This window comes from Theropithecus gelada, chromosome 9 (assembly GCF_003255815.1).
Source record: "Theropithecus gelada isolate Dixy chromosome 9, Tgel_1.0, whole genome shotgun sequence".
Lineage (NCBI taxonomy): Eukaryota > Metazoa > Chordata > Mammalia > Primates > Cercopithecidae > Theropithecus > Theropithecus gelada.
In genome coordinates this window covers 36,019,914-36,047,499 of record NC_037677.1, presented here as the reverse complement: position 1 = coordinate 36,047,499, position 27,586 = coordinate 36,019,914, and the positions used below count along the sequence as shown (strand labels likewise).

Sequence of the window (27,586 nt, the reverse complement as noted above, 5' to 3'; positions counted from 1 at the left end):
TCACTGTTTTGTTCAAGCAGAATGCTCAGCATACTGGCAAATAATAAGAGCTCATAAATATTAGTTGTGTCACTGTTGTCACTAGAGGGGAGCCAGAGCCCCTTTCGGGAGCCTTGTGTTTAGGGGCAGTGTGTACTCACAAAACAATAACAGTAATAGTGATGGTGTTAGCAGCAACAGCAGTAATCATGGAAACATAGATTAAGCATTTACTGTGTCTGAACCCTGTGGCTGTTCCTGCTTTCAGCCCGTTCTGCATTGAGAAGGGCCGGGGATGTGTTGGGGCTAGATGCTGCCAAGTAGGTGGGTGTAGATTCACAGCGGTCTATTCTGGCCCCTCTTGGGAAGGTTCAAAAGCCAGTTTTGGCCACTTGTGGTCTTCTGCTGTGCCTAGACAGGATCGTTTCTGCTGGTTACGTGCATGGTGGTGGCTGAGGTCCATTGTCTGGAATTGAATTGGGGTTCCCTGCCTCCCACTCCCTCATTTGGAAACCTTTTCTTGTTGTTAAATCAGTAGTTAGAGCTGGCCGTGCGCGGTGGCTCACGCCTGTAATCCCAGCACTTTGGGAGGCCGAAGCGGGCGGATCACAAGGTGAGGAGATTGAGACCATCCTGGCTAACACTGTGAAACCCTGTCTCTACTAAAAATACCAAAAATGAGCCAGGCGTGGTGGCAGGCACCTGGAGTCCCAGCTACTCAGGAGGCAGGAGAATGGTGTGGACCCAGGAGGTAGAGCTTGCAGTGAGCCGAGATTGCCCCAGTGCCCTCCAGCCTGGGCGACAGAGCGAGATTCTGTCCCCCCTCCCCCCCAAAAAAAGATCAGTGAGAGCTTAGTGTAACTTACCAGTACAAGTGAGAAACAGAATTTCATAAGATACGACAGCAATCTAGATTTTCGTCTTGTGGTCTTATATAGGACCTATTTATAAACATTGTTGAATAAGTACTCCCCAAATTACTTTTTCTGTATTCACCATCAGGTCACATAGTAGAGTAGTTCATTAATTTCTTGTTGTTTTCCATTTTGCAGTTAATGTTCCACATAAAGAAGGAACCGTCATGTGACACCAGTACCTCCTAAAATTGGTCAGTGTGGTTAGATGGTTTAGAGAAAAAAGGAACCTGTTCCACAGGGCTGTGACTGACCATTTTGGGCTGCCATGGAGGGAAGCACATTGAATGATGTAGATCCCCTCAGAGAAGTTTTCCATTTCCCTGAAATTAAAGATCTTCAGATGACTGCAAATAACATGAGGATATGTAGAAAAACGCCCTTCCCCAGTTTCCAAATCGTGAAAATTTGGCTCAGCAGATACTACATATTTCTGTTTGTAGTTGTTTATAAAACAATAAAGACATACCTTTTAAAATCAATCACAGTCCTTAGATAAATTCCTCCCATTCTTCCTCCCCAGACTCCTGTCCATTCAGAGTTATGTCTCTGAATTCAAATTTAATAAAACACTGAGTTCCCCTCAGAAGTAAATAGTGCATTTCCTAGGAGTGTCATTGCCAATTGCAAAGGCAGAGCAGTAGTTTTCAGTGTTGCAACACAGAGCCTGCAGCAATCTGGAGGCTGTGGCTGTGATTTCAGTCTTTGGGGGACAATTAGGAAAGTAAAGCTGAGGCCAAAGATAAATGACACGTAGAAAGAAACAGAGGACTGTCCAGATCTCATAGGAGGAAGGGAGCGGTCCTGAGAGACCAGAGCTAGGCAGGCAGCTGTCGCTGAGAATGGAACTTAGTGATCTGCCTTGGGGCCAGAGCGCTCGGTGAGAACTCAGAGGACTCGGAAACAGGCTTGATAGCAGTATGACTTTTAATGCTAATCTCTGCCTTCTGGTGATTTCCTGACCTACTCCAGCACTTTAGAGCACTCTAGGGTTTGATCTCATTAATAACTTGGAAATGCAACCATCTTTTTGTTAGAAAGAAAGTAATTATTATGTATCCAGAAAGAAAGCAGGTTGGAAAACACTAGTGTTTCCACATCTTTGATAGATTTGAGTTTGGGGATTCATCTCATTGGCTCCTTTTCAGCCACATGTGCCTGCCTTCGCACCCCCACCCCACCCCAGCCCACCCCACCCTGTGAGGTTAATGCTTCACACAGAAGGATGGTAGAACGAAGTGGGGCAGTTTCAATGAAAGGGAGCATTAAGCAGAGCTCTGCCTCTTTCCTTTGTGTACATATCGGGTAGAACATAACTTAATGGATTGTGCCTCCTCCTTCCCTCAGTGTACTCCCATGAAGTCCCTAAAGAATAAGTTTATCTCATAGCAATCTATGGTATGGTGTCATATTGGGAGTCTTGAGCCGAAAAGCACTTTCTCACGGTGTATTGATGTAAGAGCTTCCAGCTGTCCAGAGCGCAAGAGCCAGCGCCAGTCCCCAGAGGGTTGCTATGGGAACACTGTTATGGCAACTGGTTTTCATCACAGACTCTGCAGTTCCATTGGCTGAACCATAACTACACGCTAGTCCTTTAATAGTTAACAGTAACCTTAAAATCATTTGAAATTTAAAAATAATTTCTGGTGGTGTGGAATAGCTAGGGAGGGCAGTGTGGCCAGCCGCACAGCTGTGGTGTGAGTTGACCCCATTCAGAATATTAGAAACGTGCTCATTTAAAAAAACAATGTATTTTTACGTTGACCAGAACAATTTATCATGAAAGCACTGATTATTTATTTTCCCCCATTGTAAACTTTATACAGCTTGCTTAAACGAATCCTCGTGTTGCCTCTAATGGTCACTCTCACTGGCCACTTCTTCTGAGTCTCTTCTTCCCCGTCTGTAAGCACCAACTTCCTCAACTTTTTCTCACAGTGGTCAAGCTTAACACATAAGTTTACCGACGAGAGCAGCTGAGAAGTTTCGAGCTGCCTTTTGGTGATCTCAGACTCATTCACTGAGCTTCAGGCCGGGACAGTCAAGAGTCACTCCTGCAACCGCCGTCCTGGCCTTTCTCAACTCCCAGTTTTACAACTTGCCAAAACTAAATTGCCCTTGCTGTCAACTGCTTTTCCTTTCAGACTTAGGTGATGTTAGGACCCATGAGCATTGCAGTCTGAGCCTGCCTTTCTAAGTTTGGCCATTCTAGGAAGTAGAAGTGTAAAAGATGTAGAATTTGAAACTTTTGGACCACAACTCAAAACAAGTGCATGGAGACCCAGTATTACATGTACACAGGCACATCTACCTGAAACAAAGCCTCTGGCCGTACCTTATGCAAGGCGCATTCTTATGTTTTCTAATCTGTTGTGTTTCTTTTTAAAAATATGCTGGTGGTTATCCTCAGAATTGGTTGACAGGTCATTCATGTATGGTGGTCAGCAGTTCGAAAACCACTGATCTTTTTTTTTTAAATTTCAAACTTTTATGTTAATTTCAGGGGTACATGTGCAGGATGTGTGGGTTTATTATATAGGTAAACATATACCATGGTGGTTTGCTGCACAGATCATCCCATTACCCAGGTATGAAGCCCGGCATCCACTAGCTGTTCTTCCTGATCCTCTCCCTCCTCCCACCTGCCATCCTCCAACAGGCCCCAGTGTGTGTTGTTTCCCCTGAGTGTCCATGTGTTCTCATTGTTCAGCTCCTACTTACAGGTGAGAACATGTGGTATTTGCTTTACTGTTTCTGCGTTAGTTTGATAATGGCCTCCAGTTCCATCCAAGTCCCTGCAAAGGACATGATCTCATTCCTTTTTACGGCTGTGTAGTATTCCATGGTGTATATGCACCCCATTTTCTTTATCCAGTCTATCATTGGTGGGCATTTGGATTGATTCCATGTCTTTGCTATTGTGAATTGTGTTGCAGTGAACATACACGTGCATGTGTCTTTATAATAGAGTGATTTATATTCTTTTGGTTGTATAACCGGGAATGGGGTTGTTGTTGGATTGAATGGTAATTTCTGTCTTTAGGTCTTTGAAGAATTGCCACACTGTCTTCCACAATGGTTAAACTAATTTACACTCCCACCAATAGTATAAAAGCGTTCCTTTCTTCTCTGCAACCTTGCCAGCGTCTATCACTTTTTAATTCTTTGATGATAGCCATTCTGACTGGTGTGAGATGGTAGCTCATTGTGGTTTTGATTTGCGTTTCTGTAATAATCGGTGATGTTGAGCTTTTTTTCTTACGTTTGTTGGCTGCATGTATGTCTTCTTTTGTGAAGTGTCTGTTCATGTCCTTTGCCCACTTTTTAATGGAGTTGTTTGAAAAACCACTGATTAAAGCACTTATCAGTAGAATTAAAGAAGGAAATGACCTGTTAGATGAATCTGGGACAAAAGGACTATAGTTCTTTTTTGATTTTTTTTTTAATATGGAGATAACACTCTCAAGGTTAGTGTGAAATTTAGCAGATTATAGAACCTTAAGTACTTCAAAATGCTCAATACTTCTGCAGTAATATGTAATTCTTAAGTTTAAAATGAGGAGACGTCCATGGAAGAATCGAGAAAAGCAACTCGTAAGCCATCTGTTAGAAAATTGGCAGTATGTATAGGTGATCACCTTGGGTTGGTTGCACATTGTTGGATAAAGCAAGATTAAACGAGGTATTACAAAATAAATGGGAGGTCAGTTAAAGTACAAGATAGGTTTGGCTGGGTGTGGTGGCTCACACCTGTAATGTCAGCACTTTGCGAAGCCAAGGTGGGCAGATTGCTTGAGCTCAGGAGTTTGAGGCCAGCCTGGGCAACAGGGTGAGACATCATCTCTACAAAAAATACAAAAATTAGCCGGGTGTGGTGGCGCGCACGTGTTGTCCCGGCTACTTGGGTTGAAGTGGAAGAATTGTGTGAGCCCAGGAGGTCGAGGCTGTAGTGAGCAGTGATCACACCGCTGCGTTCCAGCCTGAGTGACAGACTGAGACCCTGTCCCAAAAATAATTAAGTAATTAATTAAGTATGAGATAGGTTTGGGGCAAGAAGAGTTGCAAGGAGTCTAGTGTTATGCATCAAGTGTCTGTTGAGAGGACAGTGGTTTGGCCCTTTGAAGATTATTTCCTAAGACTCAGTGCTAAATTACATTTCTTTGAATGTAAATTTTCTTATTGGCAGTATAACATACATACAGAAAATCACTAGAGTACCACATCATGATAGGTTTTTCACAAAGTAAACAAAGTAGCACCCAAATCAGAAAAGGTAACTGTTATTAACTCCCCAGAAATCTCTTCATGCCCTCTTCTAGTCATAGCCATGGTCCTAATTTCTAACATCATAATTTAAAAAAAAATCTTTACGGACGTGTAAGTCCCATACCATTAGTTGTACCCATTTAAAGTGTACAAAGGTTTTTAGTATATTCAGAGTTATACAACCATCACCACAGTCTTAGGATGCTTTGATCATTCCAAAAAAAGAACCTCGTTTGCCTGTGTTTAAAAACTTGCCTGTCTATAAATGGAATCAAACAGTATGTGCTTGACTTCTTTCACTCAGTGTAGGGGTTCTGATACTTATTCACCCCCACTGTGTGTAGTTGTGGTTTTTCAGTCTTCTTGATGCGGTCTCTCACAATTTATTCTACTGATGATGGACACGTGAGTTGTTTCTGGTTTTTGCATGTATGTTTTATATGTGTTTCTTGGTGAATATATATTTCTATATTTATGTTCACAAGAATATATACCAAGGTATGAAATTTCTGGGACATAGGGTATGTATAAACTTGGCCATTAGAGTTACTGTCAAAGAGTTTTCCAAAGGGCTTATACCAGTTTACACAGTCCCACAGCAGGATTTGAGAGTTGCAGTTACTCTGCCTCCTTGCCACACTTGATATATCCTCTGTCATTTTCATTTTAGCCCTTCTGGTAGTCAGAATGCTGTCATGTTGTGGCTTTAATTTGCATTTCTCTAATGACTAATATAGTTGAGTACCTTCTTTATATGCTTAATGGCCATTTGGATATTTTGTGAAGTTCCTGTTCAATACTTAACTTTTGTCCATTTTTCCCCTACTGAATTGCCTGCTTTTTTCTCACTGATTTGATACTTTCTGATTTGAATACTTTCTGTATTCTGGCTAGATATCTGTATTGCAAATAAACCTCTCCCTCGGTGGCCTCCCTTTGTGCCAGGTTACTTTTTATGCATTGGAGAAATAATCTTATGACTGTCTCAGATACTGACATAACCTTTGCCAACTATCTTTGCCTGATAGATTTTAAAAATCAAATCATATGTCAAGCTTAAATAACAATTCTTTCTCTTGTTCTCTTGTTTAATGATGTCATCATAGTGGCATGTTTAAGAATGTAAGATTTGTGAGAAGAGGAAATTATGTGAATGTTTGCCCTTTTTTTGTTAAATGTTGTATTGGATTATTTTGTTTGAGACATGGCTACTTTTGTTTTGCTTCTTTTGTTGTGCAAGTTCATGTTCTATATGTGTGGTGTAGACACTACTAGTTGCTTCCCCAACTTTCATTCTCTCTCCTTCTCTACTAACAGAGCCCTAATTTGTTTAGAACTGTAATATGCACAGTTAAAACAACTTGTCCTCCCAGGACCTTTTGCAGTTAGGGTTGGTCATGTGACGTGGTCCTGCCAAGAAGATACAGATACAGGTCAGTGGGTGAGTGGGACTTCCTGGAAACCTGTTGCTTTTCTAAGAGAAAGACTTAGCTGACATACATATTTTGTCCTTTGCCTGTGATCATGATGCGTAGATGCTTGGTGGCCATCCTGCAATCTTGACAATGAAGACGTGCTAAAGATGGCAGAGCAGAAGATAAAGCTTGGTTTTTTTTTTAATGGCATCATGAAATCATTTTGTATAAAACATGAACTGCTCTTTTAAGGTTCTACAGAAAAACAGAAGAGATAGGTGATAGAGAGGGAGAAAGAAAGTTGTTGTGGGGAAGGGAGAGAGATTTATTATAAGGAATTGGTTGATATAGTTATGGAAGCTGAGAAGTCCGGTGATCTGCACCCTGCAAGCTGGAGACCCAGGAAAGCTTGTGGTGTAGCTCCTATCTGAATCCAAAGGCCTGAGAACCAAGAGAGTCAATGGTGTAAGTTCTAGTCTAAGTCCAAAGACCTGAGAACCAGGAGATCTGATGGTGTAATTCTAGTCTGCAGGCAGACTGGAGTGTAGAGAGAGCTAATTCTCCTTTACCCCACCTTTTTGATCTATTCAGGCCATCAATGGATTGAATGATGCCCGTGCACGAGGAGGGCCGTCTGTTTACTCAGTCTACCAATTCAAATGTTAATCTCATCCAAAAACATCCAAGATACGTTTGGGAGTTTCACCAAGTATTTGGGTACCATATTCCCCAGTCAAGTTGACACAAAATTAACCATCACAGCTGCCTTCCTCTGGGCCTCATGTTATATGAGAACAGTATTGGGTAAGCTCCCACAGTTGGATTTCCCTTATATTTTGTTGAACTCAGTCCCTAAGCAATATATGCATTACTCAAACATACTGACTTAAAAATCACTAAGTCAAACTTACTGACTTTCAAAGTCACTTTCAAAAGTGACTTGTGGCAAGTGTGCCATGGTGCTGAGGTCTTTGTTAATTTCAACTGGAATAAAATTGGACTTTGCCACATCCTCCTAAGATAAAATAGGTATGATAGCATTTACTTGAATTGGTTCTGTGGATGTTGTTGGTACATTGTGATTTCAGTTACAGAAAAGCCACAGATGGAACTGATATTAAAAGGACAACGAGGGACTAGAGCAGATGCCAAAAGGAGTTCTTCTGCCCTGTCATCAAGATTCTGAATCACTCAATTTATTGGACAAAAGCATTTAGCTCTGATTCCTCTTGCATTCTCTCTAAATCTCCATCAGAATAAGAAGAGACTTTGAGAGAATTAAACTGTCTGCTGAATATCTGTTACAGATGTGAAAGATACTTGAGAAAATACATGATTGTGATTTCATCATTTTGGGAAAAGCAGCTTGATATGCTTTGACTTGTTATTACTACAATTCCTTCTGAGATAGCAACTCACGTTACGCTAACATGGGCCAAAAAAGAAGTGCTTGTGTTTTTGTCCTTTATAGAGTTTTTTAAAAATTAAAAAGCTACAAATTAGTTTGTTTTAAATAGTATAGCAGTAGATTTTAGAGGTCTCTTTGAGATTTTAGAGCCTGTTCATCCCTTAATTAGGAATTTCTAGCCAGGACTCAGAGAGGATAAGGGCCCAATTTCTGGTCAGTAGGGGTGCTGGTTGTGAGGCTGTTGTCTCAGCTCCAAACATATCTTCACACTCTGCTTTGTCGTGAGACTCTGCAAACCACATCTGTCCTTTGCTGGAGAGCTTTTTGTTAGGGTCCACCAGGATTGGACACGAGAGACTGGAACCTGGAGGCGGGAAGAAGGGAGCTCCTCCTTTCTGTTTGCTTTCTGTTTCTAACAACGATGGCACAGCCGTGGTTCTCCAGAAGCTAAGCAGTGGCTGTTCACTCCTGGAGGAATAGTGGGTTCCAGGGTGCAGTTTTCCATACTCGTAGAACAGCGTCATCGCTCCACTCGAAGATCACAGCACCATCAGCCGGTGCCCCTCCTCAGAGGTTTGAATCCGAGCTCTGTGGAGTCCCCACATTTCTGAGGTGCCAGTACCAGGAGAGTGGTGTCCGCTCCTGAGAGGTTTCACTCCCAGCTCCTGGAAAAGCTTCCACATTTGAATGATCCCAGACTTGCCTCTGGTTCCCAGCCCTAAGCGTGGTGACTTCCTACTGCGGTTCTCTCTGTGATACCTGAGAGTCCCCTTTTTGCCTCCCACCTCTTGACTATCTGGTTGGCGGTTGTTTTTTCAATCATCTCCCTTAGAATAATTGCTGTGGTCTTGGTTCGAGATAGAACAGGCACCCAGGTTTTCAGCTCCTGGAAAACAGCCATGAGACCCAGGTCCTCTTCTATGCAATCCCAAGCTCAGGTGAAATTTTCCACTAGCTTTCCTCAACACAACATAGGGATCCCTCCCTAGATGATGTGATTCACCCCCATGGGGATAGCTGCAAGATTAGGGGAAACTAATGTTTTACCTACACCCTGGTCATAAAGACCTCTCCTTGCTCCCTCCTTCACTCCCACCCTGCTGTTCCTCAGTCTCCTCGAGACCTCTGTCCATTCAGTCTGTTTTCTCCTACTTAATAGCACCTTCTCAGCTTCCATTTTCTCTTTATAAAGTCAGTCTGGATCCCATTATCATCATTTCAGTCACCCTCCAGTCCCTTTTGCTCTCACATGCTTTTGTTGTCCTGCCACACCCGATGACAGCACCCAAGCCAGAATCATTCCAACCTCTCTCCTCCCGTGCTCTGACATGACGGTAACTGCTCTGGAGAAAATTCACAATCTAAGCGTCCGATGTCAGCCAGATCTTGCCTGCCATAGCTCTCCTGATACCTCTGCTCTCTCCTGATCCTACCCTGCTGCCTCCTTTTCATCTCACTTGGAGGGTGGCCTCACCTACCCTTCTCATACAACTTGAATATGGAGGCAATCTTAACCGTCTATTTCTACCTTCAAACCTACCAGCATCTTGTCTTACTTGATTTGGAGAAAAAGCTGTTCCTCCTTCTGTCATAGGCTAAATCTTCCACTGGCCTGCTTTCTTATCTATTACGTTATCTAATTTACTTTCTATTGGCCCCCTCCACTTCCAATGTAATTTAAGTCTTATAAGGGCAGGGAATTTGCATCTGTTTTGTTTGTGCAGATGTGAGGTGTGGGGAAAGGAAAGCTGATGAAAAAGAAAGCTTGAATGATTCCAAGAGTTTTGACCTGAGCACTGGAAGGCCTAGAGTTGCCTGTAACTAAGCTGGGTAGGGCCATTCATGGTGAGGTTTGGAGGGGACAGTCAGGAGTTTAGTTCAAGACATGTTAGCACATTAGACATCCACGTGGGGATGTTGTGTAGGCAATGGGATGTGCAACTTTTAGAGAGGTCTAGGATATAGGGATAAATATAGGTGTCATCATTGTAAAGATGGCATTTAAAGCCATGAGACTAGATGGGAAGTTTAAGGAGTAGTTGTCAATAATAAAGGGAAGGAGTCTAAGGACTGAGCCCGGGGACACTCCAATGTTAAGAAGCCAGGGAAGAAAAACTACCAAGGAGATTGAAAAGGAGAGCCCTGGACTGTGAAACCAGGTGGAAAACCAGGACAATGTGGCATCCTGACATCTCAGTGAAGAAAGTGTTTCAATGAAGTGTCCCACTTCTTCACACTCCAGAAAGTGTTGCTGGCAAGTGATATTAAATGAGAACAGCGAGTGAACCATTGGATTTGGCATTGCAGGGAGTTGTCATTGACCTTGGCAAGAGTGGGTTTAGTAGAGTGGGAGGGGATGAAAACATAATTGGAGTGGGTTTAAGAGAAAATGGATAAATGAAGGAGAAAATAATTAGCTTGTGAGGATAAAAATTTATGAAGGTAGAAATGTGTTTCTGATTTAAAAAATCAATCTTGGTGCCATTATAATCCCATGGACTCTTGAGATTACTCTCCACATTGTTTTATTCTTCCGAATGCAGTGCAGGTTCTTCAGCTGTTGCTGAAGTAGATACCGACTTTGCTGGGAGCATGACTTTGTGCAAGGCATAAAGGTTATACCTCTGCAGCTCTTCTACTTTTTCCCTGCCATCTCTGACCACTCAACTCAGGTAACCAATGAGAGATGCCCTGTTGATCTCTTATCCTTGGGAATAATTTTAATCTCTTCCTCCTGTTTAATGTTAGTGTCCTCCTTTCCCCATATATGTGGTTGTGTGCCTGTTTGTCTCATCCATGAGAGTCAGCTTTTAAGAACTGGAACTCTGCACCAAATGTGTGATTAAATGACTTTGTTGGAGACCCATTGTCTGCCTGCTGGCTCTCATCAGTGATGACTTCACACTGCTATATTTAGAGAGTTTTACATAGAGCCTTTCTGAACTGGTATTCTGGGAAAATAAAGAGCTGGTTGTTTGCAATATGTTCTACGAGGAGTGGGGTGTTCACTTTGTGTTCTCTAATAATCAACTGTTTGGAATCATTTTTTTTGGCACAGTGAAAGGGGAGCTAGATAAACAGATTGATAGATGAAGAGGTGAAAAGTAGGAAGGAGTGGGAAAGAAATGGGAAGAGGATCTTCCTATCTACAGTTGCTTTCGTGTGGTAGAGCTTAATGAGAAGATAATAGGTTAATTTACTGAGCTGTGACATATTTACATGTAAAAGACTTACATGAGGTCCCTTTCCCTTTTTTCAAGTGTAGATGATTTTGAGATGACCTGGTTGCTTCCCCAAGGAGAGGGGCTTCTGGCTCTCCAACGGGCAGTTTTTAGGGTGTAGGAAGTAGAGAACACTCTCTTGGCGGGCTTACATGCAGATGTGATTCTCAGTGGATTGTTTTCCTTTTTGGCAGAATCAACTGGCTCTAGCGGCCAAGCCTTCTGCAAGGCTTCCCATCCAGGAGCTTTTCATCCAGGGATGCTATTGGAGGCCAGACTTCCAGTTTTGCTAGGAAGAGATGCCTATTAAGTTAGGGGGCCAGGGATTTGATTGCAGCAGTCGCTATTCAAGTCAGCCAGTCATCATTTCATCCATAAGTCAGGGACTCTGTACTTGCAGTCCCAGTAGGCACTTGCTCTGGTGATGTGATTTAGAGAGTCAGTGGCAGGGTTTGAGCTGCAGTGTGAGCACAGAGGGTTAATTTAGTCACAGAGAGCCTGAGCAGCCTGTGAGAGTGACCCTCTGCATCCTACATGGAACGAGGGACAACATGGAGAGACTAAAGACGATCCCTCAAAGCCTAGCTTCCTTCATTGCTCCTTCTGCTGTGGACTGTCCTGTGGGGACAGTACACATGCTGGAACATATCACAACATGGGCAGCTGTTTGCAGTGAACAGTGATGCAAAAGCTGAGATAGTATCCTCATAAAGACCTCTAACCTCAAGTCTTTTTTTGTAGTAGGAGGAATACATAATTTAGACAATATTATCTTGTACAGTTAACAAAAGGAAACTAGAATAAGAGGGAATTTGCCTCTGCTGAACAAACCAAGCTTCTCTATATCATCTAGCAAGGCCATAAAAATACTATCTACAGACTGACTTTAGTAAAGGAGCCCACTGAGGACACAAGCACCTGAATTACAGATTCCCGGAGCACACACAGGCATTTATCGCTGACAGACAAAGAAACAAAATCTCCAGGAGGCAACTGGGATCTTTTCATTTTGAAAATGCTTTAATAAGTGTTGACAACACTGTTTTGCAAAATGTAAAGGTACTATACAAATTCTTAATACAAAAAGAATAAATTAAAAGCAGATTTCTTTTTTAATTCTGCAACTTTGTCTACAACGTACATCTTTTTCATTGATTACAGTTGAACAGAATCCAGTAAAATCATTTTACATGCTCTACAGTCAGTTTCAGGAGCAACCTAATCTTTTTTCCCCCATTATTAAACTAGACTCCATTGTACACAACTTGTAATAAACTATTGACATTAATGTATATGTAAAACTTTACACCTAGTTAACTAAGCAGTAACTGGTCGTCTGATAGCACCTGGATGGGGTTTGCTATATTTAGAACTAAACTAATACTGAATGAAAACAAATTGGAATTTTAACAGTTTAAACACTCACCTGCATATAATAAAATAAAAAATCAACCTGGCTCACAACATAAGTCTGATGTATGAGTTTTCACCAGTCTTCTGGCTGAAACAGGCCATTTCTTTTACGCATCCGAAGAATCCAATAGGGGCTTTATATCAGACCAGGGACTTCATATTTCACCTTATTTTGTTTTAAAGGAATAGGGATAAAGAGTTTGCAAGTGTTTGTGTACAATAACTACATAATTTCCCACCACACTGATCATTAATCATGTCAGTCTCAAAGGACTAACGTTTTATGTACATTTTGTATTAACTGAACTCAGCTAAACAGTAAAACCTGTTTTACGTAATCTCTGTCTTGACTACCAGACTATCATGATGTTTGCTGGAACTGTGATTCCTCTTCCCACTCCATTTCTCTCTGTCCCCCGAATTGAAAACATAACCCAAGTCTTTTTAGAATTTTTGCCTCTCATTCCTTGCAACTCAAGTGGGCTAGAATCTTGATCCGATTTTCTCCAGACTAGATTTCAAGCTACTCTGCATGGTGTAGAACCTGTAACCACGTAACCTCATCACCTTCCTTTTCCCTTTTGACTTTTCGTGTTGCACACAGTTCAGTCTGACTCTTCATGAATCATCTTTGGGAGAAAGAAAAATGGCCCTATGTATCATGTTTCTGAATGGGGAAGGGAGAAAAAAAAAATCACTGCTCTTTGTAGCTCTAACCATGAAAATAAAAGCAAAAAAAAAATCCCCCAATGAATCCCTAGAATCATTTAATAATATCATAACCGGTTTCTATTTGTCCTGCAGGTGTACACTTAAAGCGTTCTGGGAATATTAATCCCTTCTGCATGCTGGAATCACCAGTCTAGCCATGCATGGAGCTGGGGAAAGCAGGCCCTGAATCGTCTACAGAGACTTGGTGGAGGAGACCATGGCCCGCCTTGTCCCGGCCAGGTGTGTGCGCCCCAGCTCGACTCTCGGTGGTCTCCAGGCTGCAGCAGAAGGAATACCTTGGTATTTATTTCGTTTTAGTATCCATCCTTACCCTCCTGGTCTGGTACAGCCTATGGTTATTCTTGGATTCCACATACATGAAAAGCGAAGATTTTTCTTTTCTTTTTATGCTTAAGCTAACTTCAGTTCTGCTTTCCCACAAAACTACTCCCACCCTGGCTCCTGTCCCTGGCTGTCAATGTCTTTCCAATAGGAAGTCATTAGAGTGAGAAAAAAATTCCACCCCCACCCCCCACCCCCCAACCACTTGCGCCCAAAGCACAGCAACACCACCTCTGCGGAAACCTTTTTGTGCCATCTTGAATAACCCAACTAAAGTTGTGCACTTGTTATTATAAAAGTATTTTTGAGGCCTTTGAAGATTGATGGCTTTCCAGTTGTGTTTGAAGTGTAGCTTAAAACACATGTAAACGTGCAGCTCCCACACATTAATTTTTGTCTTCTTTCCTCTTTTGGTATCTGCACACAAATGTGGTGCATGACAGTAAGTGATGATGTGGACACATGGGCCCTTTGGGAGCTGGTATTTTTTTCAACCCTGCTCTGCCTGTTGGCTAGTAGACACATGAGTCAAATCTTTCTACCTAAGGGCATAGTTGGGTTCTTGGAATAAGTGACACATGGGAGAAGTCGGATCTGAGCTCTTTTGTCACACAAGTGCTAACGAACAGAAAATGAGCCACAACAGTTAAACACTGAATGGATCGCAATGTGCTTTTCCCTTGGTTTCCCATAAAGAAGAAAATGAAACACCTTGTGCAAAAAAATAGGATACGCTTTTACTGGTTTGTTTTAATGAGAGAGAACCACTTTTGGCCATTATCACCTTATGTTACTACAAATCCTGAAAGGAAAGCAGCGTTGAGTCTTGGGCTTGGCTGAACCCCCTGCATGGACCGGGGCTAACGGTGCCCTCCATGACTCCTGCGGGTCTCTCTTCCTTTGTGTCCAGATGGATGGCGGCTGTGAGTCGGCAATGCCAGCCAAGACTCCCTCGTCTTCACCGTGGCATTGGGGCAGTTTCTCAGGCCCTCTACGGAGAGAGACGTGGGCCAGTAAGGGAGAGGGCTAGAGAGAGGACACCAGTTTACACAGGGTTGACTTACACTTATGTGTAGTAGTAGTTCAGAATTTAAACGAAATTTCCTTGCAGAAAGAATGTCTTCCTCTTGGCCCCTCTTAATTTTTTATGTTTTTATTTATTTTTAATCTTTGGCAGCATAGAACTGATCGTGGTCCTCCGATGCATCTCTGGTGTCGAGAGCTTCCTTTCTCATCCTCCCCTTCCCCCACAGCCACTCCCCACAAGCTGTCCCATCGAGGAATATTTCAGGTGTAAACTGAATATGCCACGAGGCCTCCTCTTCATGAAGTGCTTGATTGGCCTACGTACGGGTGGCAGGCTGGACACAGCTGACCGTCTTTCTGGGTCACCCTGTAACTCAAGTCCCCTTTCTTGTTCTCTCCCAGTGCTACTTGTCCGCAGGAATTGGATGCCAGCCGGCCCCCCTGACGGTTCCTGGCCTAGGGGCTGTCATGGCAGAGGGAAGCCACCAAGGTGCCATTGAGGATTGGTGTCTGGCTCTCCATGGGCAAGAGCGCCAGGGGACACACAGTGGGACCGGAACCTTCCAGAGTGTCTCCTCAGTCAGGTTTTCGAGGGGGAGGGAATGCGGAGACAGGAGAAAAAAAGTGCTGAGGGCCGAAGCTGGTGCAGGGTGACGGTGCGTCTGGGTAAGGCAAATGAGAGGCAGTGAGGTGATCTCAGAATGGCATTGAGGCGGTCAGATTAGGCCGGGCTGGCTCACACGAGGGTCCCGGGCTTGGCTTTTTCCTGCCCGTACCACTGGACATCAGCTAGTTCTGGATAGAGGGAGGAATCCAGGAAACAGCTATCATTGTAGCTCCTGTGGGAGGCCCAAGAAAGGAGATGAGACAGTTAGTGGAGGAGGATGGGCTCAGCCAGGCCTAGACTGAGAAGGATGTGTTCACCTTGACAGGGCCCTGTGCTAATCACGAGTCTTTCCTGTTCAGAGCAGTGAGGCCTGAGACCCTCAACAGTGCTGCGTGTACAGAAGGCCCCAGAATCCACACAAAGGGGCCGCCTGAAACCTAGAGCATTTGTGAAGAAGGAAAACGTAAGGTAATGCTTACTCAGTGCGCTGGTTCTTCAACGTGGCTGCATCCAGGGAGCACCTGGGAACTCTCAGAAATACTCATGCCTGGGCCCCGCCTCGGGAGACAATAGCCTAATTGGTTTGGGGTGTGTTTGAGCGCTGGGAGCTGCCAAAGCTCCCACCAGGTGATCCTCAGATGCAGCCGAAGCCAGACCCTCCGGGCTGTCCTCAGGGGACTTTTCCCACGGGACAGCTGCCGGGGTTGTCCTCCGTGAGACCCCAGGGCTAACCAGATGTCACTAGGACATTTTCATTCTGTCCCGGAAGAACATTCGAAATGTGAGGTTTCCCTATAGTGAAACTGTGGTGGTATTTTGAATTGTGTTTTAAAAGTTTAAACGGTGACCTTGCTTTATTCTAAATAACATGTATTGTTTTGTAATTATGAAAGTGTGTTCATTTAAAATATACAGGAAAGTCTATAGAAGAAAATAAAAGGCTTTTTTTTTCTTTTTTTAAGTATTTTAGGTTGGTATCACCATTTAGGTTGGGTAGAAGTAATTCTTAAATCTCGAGAAGCAATCATAGAGAGGTGGAAGCCGATAGTCATTACTAGGGATCATGATTAGGAAAAACAGCCTCTCTCCAATGATCCTGAATGAGCCCGTTGAATTCGTCTCCTGCAACTGATCTCCCCATGGGGAGTGCTAGGGGAGTGGTGAGGGATGGGTGACAGGAGGGGACCCTACCCAATGTAGTTCGGAGCAGGTGAGTTTTAGGAGCATTTCAGTACCAAACACAGCTTCACGACTGAAAACCAGCAGTCATCCTCAGCTTTGTTTCATTTGCTAACCTCTCTAGGAACAACTGGATGTTGTAAATGTTTCTCATCTGGCCTGAAAATCCACGAAAGCTGGAAAATCCCAAGGCATCTGTGCACATACTGGTGGATTTTAATGACAGTCCTGTGCTTGGAGCACCAGAAATAAACCAGCTTCAGAAGTAAAGTAAGAAAAGGCCCTTGATTATGACACTGGCCACGGGTATTACTATATGTAGGTGGTAAGTGGACGTTTCTGGGACATCTGTCCTGCAAACTTTCTTTCCACCCTAAGCTGACTTTTGAAATTGTGCGTGACTGAAAAACTTCTAAGGGGAGAGGTGGTTGGGCCCTCCGGGGGTCCTATGTTTCTCCTAGGGGGACAATCTCTCCCTAATTCCATGTGGTCCTGGTGGTGCTCTCCACCATGCTGCCATCCTCACTCCCGGGGGGACCAGGGGACAAGGAACCCAGTGGGGCCGGGCCAATGACAGTCCCCTGATCACAATCCCTGGTTCAAAGATGGCCATGTGCCTGAGCAGCTTTGAAACCACAGAGATGTCATTTCCTCCCGAGAACGAAGTTAACAGGAGGAGGAAGCAGAGCTAGAGATGGAACGAGACCCAGCCAGCCCAGGCTCCAGTGACATCAGCCGGTACATGCTCTTGTTTGCTTATGCTTGTTAAACTGAGTTTTTCATATGTAACTAACAAATACTGGCACATGTAAGTAGTTTCTTAAACTGTTGATGAAATGTTTGTTTCTAACACGAACATGATCTGGGTCTGTTTGGGACAAAACTTCCCTAAGGGACTTCATGAGATCTAAGGAACCACTGTAGCCAGTGTTTCCCAAAGTAGTCCTGTGAGTTGCTCTGAGGGGAAAAAAAAAGGTTCCATGGATAAATACATTTGAGGAGTCTGCCTTTCAGAGGCCTGAAATGTAAATGTATATGAAACATATATTAAAGGTTCTGAGAAGTCCTGGATTACTGTTTGCCCCAGAACTTCTGGAACAGTATCACCTATGAAGATCCACAGAACACACTTTGAAAAACACTCTTAAATAGGCTAATATTATAAAATGAGGTTGACTTATCTTGTATGTTGGATCCTGAACAGTTTCTGGTTCAAACTATTACTATTAAAATTGAGTAATAATTGTGACAATATAACCTGCTTCACAGGGACTAAAAGTCCACTATGTATTGATCATAAAGGCTCAAGGGGAGACCACCGAGTTCAAAGCAGTGACTGGATAAGGCAGTAGATGAGATTAAGGGTTCCTGTGGTGGTTTATTCGGTATGTGAAGAGCCTGACCCTTAGCCTAACCCTGTGCTGTTCTCCTTCTGGGTCACAGAACCCATACATGACAGGGCATTGGGATCTGGATGATGGGGTGAGAGATGCTGGATCGGTGGTTTGGTTCTCAGGTGGCTCCCCGAGGGGCCACAGTATGGAAACCCTGGCCTGCTCCTGCCTCTGAGGAAACTAGAGCTGGAGGAAAAGAGGTAAAGATGTATTTTTCCAAAATTGTGATGTCTTACACAGAATCTTTCTTAGTGCTTCCCCATCATTACTGAAGTATGTAAGGTAGTTTTAAAGCTATAAATGTTGCTTCATGTATTGGTCTCTTATTCTCAAGTTTATTCTCAAGTTGGGGGAAGAGACCCTTGTTCTGGCTGCTCAGCTAAGCCTTTCAGTACAAATTCAATTTTAGGGTAATAGTCAAGGAATGCCATGTGCTACGAAAGCAAAATTGATGAGAGAGACCATTTAGGAAGCATTTATTCTTCATGAATAATACAAATGGGGCCACTAAATAGTTGCCCTAGTAAAGTCAAGTCCGTCATTCACTGGAATATGAGCTGGGGCAGGATGAAGATGTAGCTGTGCTCTTTAAACTGTGACCCAGCAGAGCAGCTTAGCACTGGGCAGTCTGGGTCACAGAAGTGACAACGTCAGAATCTGTGAGGGCCAGTGCCTGTGGGGGCTTTCCACAGGAAGAATGCGCTTTCCCAGCACTATGCTCAGAGACGTGTGGCCTGCAAAGCGTACTGGCCAGGGGCCCTCTGATACCAGACAGATGGCAAATTCACCCACATCTCACAGGATTGTGTGGTTTATAAGTGCTTGGCATAGGGAGGTGGGGCTGCTGGGAGGGAGGAATTTCAAACTGAATTATTTTTGTAAATGTATAACTTACAAAACAACTGGTAGCACATACTTGGGTTGTTGAATAGTCCTGCAGTTGGGGATGAGGCCCTCTAGAGGCATCCTGTCTTACCTGGTCTGGGAAGGTGCTGTTGCTCAGTATATGTAGGTGTGTCCCTGCATGTGCACACATGTATGCATGTAGATATTTCAAGCAGATGTGCCTACATTTCCACAGCAGCTCTTTCAAACCTGGTTAATTCTAGTTCTGGCTATCATCCCTACCTCCATCACCTTAGCAGATGAGAAGATTGGCCCTCCCATACTGGGGGAGAAAAAGGCCATTCTTCCTACTTCAAAAATACTGCTCTCATGACATCATCCTATCTCAAAATCTCTTCTTTTTTCTGGCACTGGCCGGGGGGTGGTCTACCTTCCTTCCAAAGCCTAAGTCCCTGTCCCCTGATTCCCCATCTGCCAACTTTGCAATATTGTCCGTGCTTGTCAAAAGTCCAGTTTTTCCTCTACGGGAAACAAGACTCTCTGTTAACCACCCCTGACCCTTGTCGGTGCATCCGTGTTTTTGGAATGGTCTCTCCCTGTCTCAACCCCCTCCTCCCACCGCAGGCTTCTGAGCCAGGCTCACATAACATCTCCGTGAACTCAAAAGTGACCCTTGCATTTCTGAATCCTCTCAGCGTTTTGTTTCTAAGTCTTAGAGCACTGAATACATAAGTGTGGCAGTTTCTCATGCTCCTCGTATATCTCCTGATAGACTGTAAGGGTCCTGGGGCTAGGAACCAGACCAGGTGTTTTCTGCCCCTGCGCTTTGCAAATTTCGACATGCATTTTATTCACTCAGGAATCTTGTTAAATGCACACTAGGTTCAGTAGGCCAGGGTGGTGCCCAGGAGTCTAACTTTCTAACGAGCTCCTGGGTGATGGTGGTAGCAATAAAAATGCTGGCTTATGGACATTTCGAAAAGCAGTGCTCATAGCCTTTGGTACTCAGCACAGCTGTTAAGAATGCTGGGATGAAATGATGGGGGTGCTTCTGGATCAACTCAGTCTACCCTTGGTGCTTTGAAACTTACATTGCAGTGATGCTGTTCTTTTCAGGGACACTGATTACTAACAGTAAAATGTCTACAAATATTTGAATATAGGTAGAACATAGTGAGTCTAAAATATACTTTGGGGCCAGGCACACAAGGTCAGGAGTTCGAGAGTAGCCTGGCCAACATGGCGAAACCCTGTGTCTACTAAAAATACAAAAATTAGCCACGTGTGCACCTGTAGCTACTAGGGAGGCAGAGGTTGCAGTGAGCCAAGATCATGCCACTGCACTCCAGCCTGGGCAACAGAACAAGACTCTGGGAAGCAGTGTTGGGAATATCTAACATCTGATGTAAGTATCTGGAAATAAGGCATAAATACAGCATTCAGATGTATCCTTGTGGAAACGGTGACACGGAGAAAAGCAACACACATGCAGCACATGTGGGACCACAGACTCATGGGCAGTAGGAACAAAACTCCTCTTACGGTACCTCTATTCATCAGTACTTTGGTGAGGTGGAGACTCAGACCCATCCAGAATGGGTGAGTTTTCTGTTGCTTCTCTGAACAAAGGAAAGCAGGAAGAGGAAGAGAAGAGAGGTCATGTTACAGAGAGAAACTGACACAGACACGATTAGCAGCTTAGTAATACATCCGAAAGGCCCACCGATTAGATACCTGAGTTAGCAACAGATCATACAAGTCATGCAGTACTTTCAGTCCCCATAATTGAGTCAAAGACGTAATTTGTTAGGAGGGATGGGCCCTCTTTGGCACTTTTTACCCTGGCCTCATTTCGTGTCACATCATAGCAAAGAGTTTACGCAAGAACCAAAATAGCTGTTTTGTTTCAGATTTGTCTTGAGTCCTCACTAGTTGTAGATGGTGAAATAGGCAAGTTTCAAGACCATCTTATATGCGTAGGACCCTGAGGAGTGCTTGTACATTTCAGAGCCTGTTGCCAAATACAATCATATATTTGGATCGGGTGAGACTGGGCATGATTCAGAAAAGATCTACAGAGGGATCTTAAGTTTCTTGTTTAGTCACTGGAGGTATGTATTATATATATGAAAGATGTGTCATTCTTTTATGAGCTAATCTTGGTGAGACTCTTAGACCCTAAACCTTGCAGAGGCTGCCTGGCCACACAGGTGAGAGCTGGGGTGTGGGTGGTACGTGAGTAGGTGTTAATGATCTAGGGTTAAGGACAGAGGGGCAGCTACTGCCCGACAGACAGCCCAAGAAGTAGGAGTAGACACAGGAACAGCGAGTTGGGGCTCCAGTTTCCCTTATTTTAAAAGGAATTAGAGGCAGCATGGGATTGGTCAGTGATGGTCAAACTTGAGTGTGTGTCAGCATCACCTGGAGGGCTTATCAGAAAGCAGCCTGCTGGGCTCCACCCCCAGAGTTATGGATTTTTTTAGGTTACAGGTGAGCCTGAGAATTTGCATTTCTGATAAGATCCTGGGTGAGGCTCTCACGTGCTGCTGCTTTGGGACCACACTGAACTACCGGTATAGTGGGAAAAGACAGGGTTTGGGGTCACAGAGGGCAGAGCTAGGATTCCAGCTCCCTCCAGCTGTCAGACTTTGGGCCAGGCACTTAGTTCCTCTGAGCCTCATCTATGAAACTAAAACGTCTGGGTATTTCTGTTGCCAGGGGACGATAAGGATTATATGAGCTGTGTGTTAGAAGCTGCTCCCAGCCTTTGAGTACACAGCAAGCACTCAGTGTTAGAACCCTTTCTCTCTTACCAAAAATGAAGGCTCCAGAAAACCTTGTGTAAAAAATTACTACAGATAAACCTGCAGGAACAAAAATGCTGGCCAGTGCCTGTAATCCCAGCACTTTGGGAAGCCGAGGTGGGCAGATCACCTAAGGTCAGGAGTTCGAGACCAGCCTGGCCAACGTGGTGAAACCCTGTCTCTACTAGAAATTTGCCAGGTGTGGTCATGCACACTAGTAATGCCAGCTACTAGGGAGGCTGACGCAGGAGAATCACTTGAACTGTGGAGGTTGCAGTGAGCTGATACTGCACCACTGCATTGCAGTCTCGGCAACAGAGTGAGACTCCATCTCAAAAAAAAAAAAAAGGCCAAGTATGAGAGCCTGAAAGGCAGGCATTAGAGCCAATTCTGGAATTGTGCTTTTCTCATGATTCAACTTACAGCCAGTTGTCAGATTTTCCCAGACATCCCCCTGATGCTCCACTAAACCAGGAACCAGACAAACCGAGGAAGGGGGACTCCTTACTCCTCTAACCAACAGATGTTGACAGAACCTAACATCTACTTAGAGTGATGTCTCAGGGGCAACAGAAGAGGCAGGTGGGTTACCTGTGTCTGCCAGACCCTCCACTGGGTTAGAACAGCCTCACTGGCCCCGAGATGATAATGCTGTAGGCGAACATGTCAGGCTATCAAAAGAGCCGCCTGTCAGTTTCATTTATTTTGCTGTGTACAGCTTCCGCTGAAGGCTTCAGGGCGCGCCTGATCTCCTTTGTGTGTTGATAAAGAGCAAGTGCTTGGCCAGGACACAGCCTTTTTTCTTGCATCCTGAGACATCCTAAGACAGTGGCCGTTTCACCTGCCTCTCAGGGTATTTGCTGTCTTCAGCTCTCTTTCTCCCCCTGACATTCGTGCCTGGGTATAATCTCAACTGAAATCAAATGCTGTCTGGAAATCTGACCAAAGAAGCACAGTCCCACTTCCTGCTTCCATCTCCCCACATCCCAAGGACCACCGTCTACTTTAAGAGAACACAGACAATTCACCTCTATAAAGGCACAGCCAGGGAAAGGAGTAGGAAGGGGTGACAGCAGATCATGGGGCTTCTCTTGAAGACAATTCCCAGTGATGAACGCTCATCGTCCATTTACTGACTTATCCTTATGTCACTAGGATCTGAATATCTATGACACTCTTTTGAGCTGACACAGTGAAGAACATGGAAGGAGAACTCACCCAGTCTGCCAGGTTAGGATGTGGTGGGGGCTGCTTGGGGGAGTGGCTCCAATTTCACTTGACGGTGTCGAGCTTCTCTGGCTTTGAGGTAAGGCAGCTATATGCAGGTGGTGCAAGAAAGGCAGAGAGCAGACAGGGATCAGACACAGGTGGAGGAGCTTGTGACCTGTTGGCCGACACCAACCCGGTGGCCAGAGGTCACCATTTCCAGGGATACTGGAAAGGACCCCAGGGCAGGGTCTTGGCATCCCTATGGCATGGTCACAGTGGGGAACCATCTCTGCATCCCACCAATTCTATTTTCTCCCCACTACCATGCACCTTCATTCTCAGTCAAGTTGACCTGGGAACCTAGGTCCCCACTTTGCCACCAGGAAGTGGCCATAGGGATGGTGACAGCTTCAACAGCAGCAAAGAACCTGATGTCCACATAGTCCTTTGAGTGAGACCTGAGCAGGGCTCATACAGGGATGACATATTTCTCTGGCCCCAGGGCATTTTCAGTGTAGCCCCACTGTGAAATTGTTTCTCTCCATTGTGAAGACAGGGCATCCACAAAGGTTCTCAGAGCCTGTTCTCTCTGCTGTTTCAGGCTTATCATTGCTACTGTAGTGCAGTTTGAAGGGTGCAGGGCTTTTAATAGCTCATCCAAACCTGAGCACTAGGCATTTATTGATGTAGGCAGTATGGAAGTCCAGTTGGAAAGATTTAGTAGGAAGTCAATCCTACTTAAATGCATCCTTTGCTTTTTTGGTAATGGAATGTTTTCCATCAGTAAACTTCAAATACAGCTTCTTAAAAATTTTAGTCTAAAATATGTTCCAAAAGATCTACCTAATCTCTTTACATAAAGCAAATCTACTAGACAAGTGCTGCAATTTTGATAGAACATAAACCCTCCTGTTTGGAGATATTTACAACACGTTGGTTCTTTATCTAATAGGGTCACAGATGATCATACTCAAGATCTTCCTGGGGAGTCAATGGCAAATTTCACTGGGCTATTTTACAGATGAAGAAGGAGCATAAAGAAGGTTCTAGGACCTTGAAGTCCACGGAACACCCACTATTGCCTGATCTCTGGAGCTTGTCATTTGGCCAATGGACCCTAATAAACATGTCCACCAGGATGTGGGGATAGAATGCCGGAGCCTGGCTCACCTGGGCAGCCAGGTTCTTCCTCTTTGCCCTGCTGTCTCCAGGCACCAAGAATTTCCTCCAGTTCCCCAAAGATGAACCCCCCATTATCTCAGGTCACTGTTTCCCCTGATCTTTGCCAAATTCCTGACTCAGAGTTCCTCCCATTTGCTTCTGACTCTCATTTTATTCTTACAATGTTTACCATTTCTGTTCTTCTCAGTGTCCCTCTCTGAGTAGTAAGAATATGTTAATAAGCCAGTGCTGTGACTAGAGCACAAGGCAATTGCTCATGTTGGTCACTGTCACTGTTATTAAATGTAACTTAAAGGAATGGGTGGTTTCTTCCATTTTTTTTTAAAACTTGATTCAATACCACACAATGCTCTTGACTACAAGAATATGAGGGAAATTTTCAGACATACCATCAAGGATATTGAAGACACTTAACAAAAATATAGTTTGTGGCTGTGGCGTATCATCATCGAAAAGGGAAAGCCAGGAGCAGTCAAGAATTCTGTCAAACGCCCCGCTCTGGCACTCTGGTTATTAGCCAGTCTGCCCCCATCTGGGGAGACACTGGCCAAATCTTTAGACTTGACCCAAGCCCATCCCCAACCCAGCTTCCTTTGCAAGCTGCAGCTGTAGGCTTTCACTGGAATACTCTCCTCACTAGGGTAAAAGACTCACCTTTGGTTGGATAAACCCGGAGACATTACCTAAGTTTCTTAGATTTCTGTCCTTACAAGGAGAAATGGGGGGGCTGGCCCAGTGTACTCTGGAGGATTAAGTGCACCCTTACATGCAAGATTAGGGTAAGAACAGGGCAGGGGCGGGGTGGGGGGTCAACAAAGGCCTAAAAGACCTCAAGTCTCCCGCATCTGACAGCAGAGTTCCCAGAATTAATGACTCCCGTTCCTCACTGCACCCAATTCTAAGGGTACCTGCCGGCAGCAGCCCTTGACACCAGCGAGCAGTTCGCCCCCAGGCCTTCCCACGTGCGCCCGGCCGCCCCTTCTCACCTGACGTGGCCTTGCACATCTGGGGCATCCTGGTGACCCTGCTGTGCGCCACGAAGGTGCTCTGGGAGGAGGTGCTGTACTGCGAGCCGCTGTCTGAGGAGGTGGAGCTGGTGTGCGACAGGCGGCTGTGCTCCTTGTGCGAGGCGGTGGAACGCTGGTACCACTGGCGCAGCTCGTCTGAGACGGCAGCACGGCCCGCGCCCTTGTCGTGGGCACCCTCGCGGCCCAGCGACGGAGTCCGCAGGATCTGCGATCGCGACGGCGTCAGGCGGCCCGTGTCGCCCTCGTCGCCGCCGCCGCCGCTGCGCCAGCTCTCCTTGAACAGGCCGCCCGCCGTGTAGGAGTTGGAGGTCTTGAACTGAGCCTTGACGCTGTAGTGGCCCTCCTGGTCGCTCTCCAGGCTGCGCACCACCACGGGCGTGGCGCCGCCCTCGATGTACAGCGGGTACTCCTTGATGCGGTACTGCGAGCTGGGCTGGCTCTGGCTGTGCAGGTACACACCGCCCCCGGCGCCCCCTGCGCCCCCCGCGCCCCCGCGTGCCGCCAGGTTGGGCATGCTGCCCGAGCTGGCCGAGCCCAGTGCGCCCGCCGCCCGCTGTCGCTGCCTCTGCCGCTGGCGCGCCTTGGACGGCGAGTCCTCGGCCAGCGTGGAGTAGTTGGCGTTCATCTGCGCCGGGTAGTAGTGCTCCGAGCTCGAGTGGCTGGTGCACGACGAGCAGTCGTCCATGGGGTCCGAGCCATTGCTGCTACGAGTCCGCGGGGTGTAGAAGTCGGGGCTCCCGGTGTCGTTCTCCGAGCCCAGGAGCTTGCCCTGGGACTCCAGGCTGGAGCTCCGGTGCCTAAAGTGCAGTGCAAGGCTGTGCAGTCGCGTGGGGCTGATGTCCACCGACCTAGCAGGAGACGGCCCGGGTTGGTCTGGGGGTGGGGGGTGGGCCCAAGGAGGGGTGCTCCGGGGAGGAGGGGGACCTGAGGAGGGCACTGAGGGCCTCCACGCAGGCTCAGGCCCCAGCCCAGCAAGCCAGACTCTCACTCAGCAGGGCTGCCCCGGGGATCCGGGAACTGCCTGTTGTTTCCAGCGAATGAAACTGCCGGTTGTGGCGGGAGGCGAACCTGGCGTCTCCACCTTGATTCCCAGTGGGAAGCGGGACTGAAGCTAGAACTCACAGAAGGGTTTCGATTTTTGAGTTTTTTTTTTTTTTTTTTTTTTAAGTGTAAAATGATTCTATAGACACAAAGAGAACCACAGAATCATTACTCTAGTATTATGGTTAAACCCGATAGGGCTGGGCACGGTGGTCCACGCCTGTAATCCCAGTGCTTCAGGAGGCTGAAGAATTGCTTGAGCCTGGGAATTTGAGACCACGCTCTGCAACATAGTAAGACCTCATCTCTTACAAAAAAATTAGAAAATTAGCTGGGTGTAGTGTTGTACACCCATGGTCCCAGCTAGTCAGGAGGCTGAGGAGGTAGGATCACTTGAGGTTGCAGTAAGCTGTGATCAAACCACTGCATTCCAGCCTGGGCAACAAGGCAAGACCCTGTCTCTCTTGGGGGAAAAAAAAAAAAAAAAAAAGACAAAACACAAACCAGATGAAATGTCCATATTTACAGATCAGATCAAAAAGCAGTCCTACAGAGGCCCTTCATATAATTTAACCAAATACTATCACATAATCCATATAAATAGACTCCCCTTTCCTGTGAAAACTGGGAAATAGAAGGTTGGTGGCAAATGAGATAATTAAAGAATGATGCAAATACTCACCACACCATTACTTTATCTATAATTCATTCTGCTCGTGTGAGTCCACTCAGGGCTTAGGGAAGTACGTTTGCGAAACACTATCACATGGCAGATGATGTTGCTTGATGCTGGGACTGCATGTGAAATTCACAGGGTCCCCACTGGCCAAGCACAGGAAGAGGTGAGTCCCACTTCCAACTGCCACTCAGAAAGGGGTTGAAAGTCTCCATCACGTGGCCCTCTGTGATCTGGTTTGCTTCTTTTTAGAAAAAGAAGGTGTGGCTAGGAGTGGTGGCTCACGCCTCTGATCCCAGCGCATTAGGAGGCCAAGGCGGGTGGGTCACCTGAGATCAGGAGTTCGAGGCCAGCTTGGCCAACACGGTGAAACCCCATCTCTACTAAAAAATACAAAAATTAGCCAGGCGTGGTGGTAGGTGCCTATAATTCCATCTACTCAGGAGGCTGAGGCAGGAGAATCGCTTGAACCCGGGAGGCAGAGGTTGCAGTGAGCCGAGATCGCACCACTGCACTCCAGCCGGGGTGACAGCGTGACTCCATTTCAAGAAAAAAAAAAAAAACAACCAAACAAACAAAAAAGAAGGTGTGATTCACTGAAGCCTCATTTTTGCCTGGCTCTTTTGCTCTTTATGAATTTACATTTTGAGGCACTAAAGGAAGTCCAGTATAAATTTAGGCCTCAGTAGAAAGACGTAAGAGCTCTTCCCATGCTAACCCAGCCAGCCTCTGCTGCCTCTGCTTTGATGAGGAAACTTTTCATGCTCCCTGTCTCCAGGAGCCCAGGGATTCTCTGGCTGGCTCCAAGTGCCCTCTGCATGGGTCTCTTGGCTAATGGGGGTTGACTGCCGCCAGCTTGGTTTTTTTATTCTGCTTCATTTATCCTCCCGGGTTCAGGTCTGATTGCAGCTCCTCCATTATTTGG

The 27,586-nt window shown here is 45.5% G+C and overlaps 1 protein-coding gene and 1 long non-coding RNA gene across 7 annotated transcripts in view; one reads left to right on the top strand and one right to left on the bottom strand.

The window, feature by feature from the left end:
• Positions 1-12,202: 12,202 nt before the first annotated feature.
• Positions 12,203-27,586, bottom strand: part of FRMD4A (FERM domain containing 4A) — a 695,424-nt gene continuing 680,040 nt past the window's right edge. For 4 of the 6 annotated variants that reach the window (XM_025395888.1, XM_025395886.1, XM_025395884.1 and 1 more), the window contains 4 exons: positions 24,903-25,792; positions 22,744-22,840; positions 20,269-20,340; positions 12,203-15,534 (listed from right to left, as the gene is read on the bottom strand). In XM_025395888.1, coding sequence (XP_025251673.1) covers positions 20,271-20,340; positions 22,744-22,840; positions 24,903-25,792 — 1,057 coding nt within the window. In that variant the 3' untranslated portion in view covers positions 12,203-15,534; positions 20,269-20,270. The remainder of the gene's footprint in view (positions 15,535-20,268; positions 20,341-22,743; positions 22,841-24,902; positions 25,793-27,586) is intronic. The other 2 variants (XM_025395887.1, XM_025395883.1) reach the window with 1 other exon arrangement.
• LOC112631196 lies at positions 15,587-24,214 on the top strand. Its single transcript, XR_003121088.1, has 4 exons — positions 15,587-15,770; positions 16,606-16,751; positions 22,681-22,755; positions 23,687-24,214. It is a non-coding gene; the product is annotated as an uncharacterized LOC112631196 (long non-coding RNA).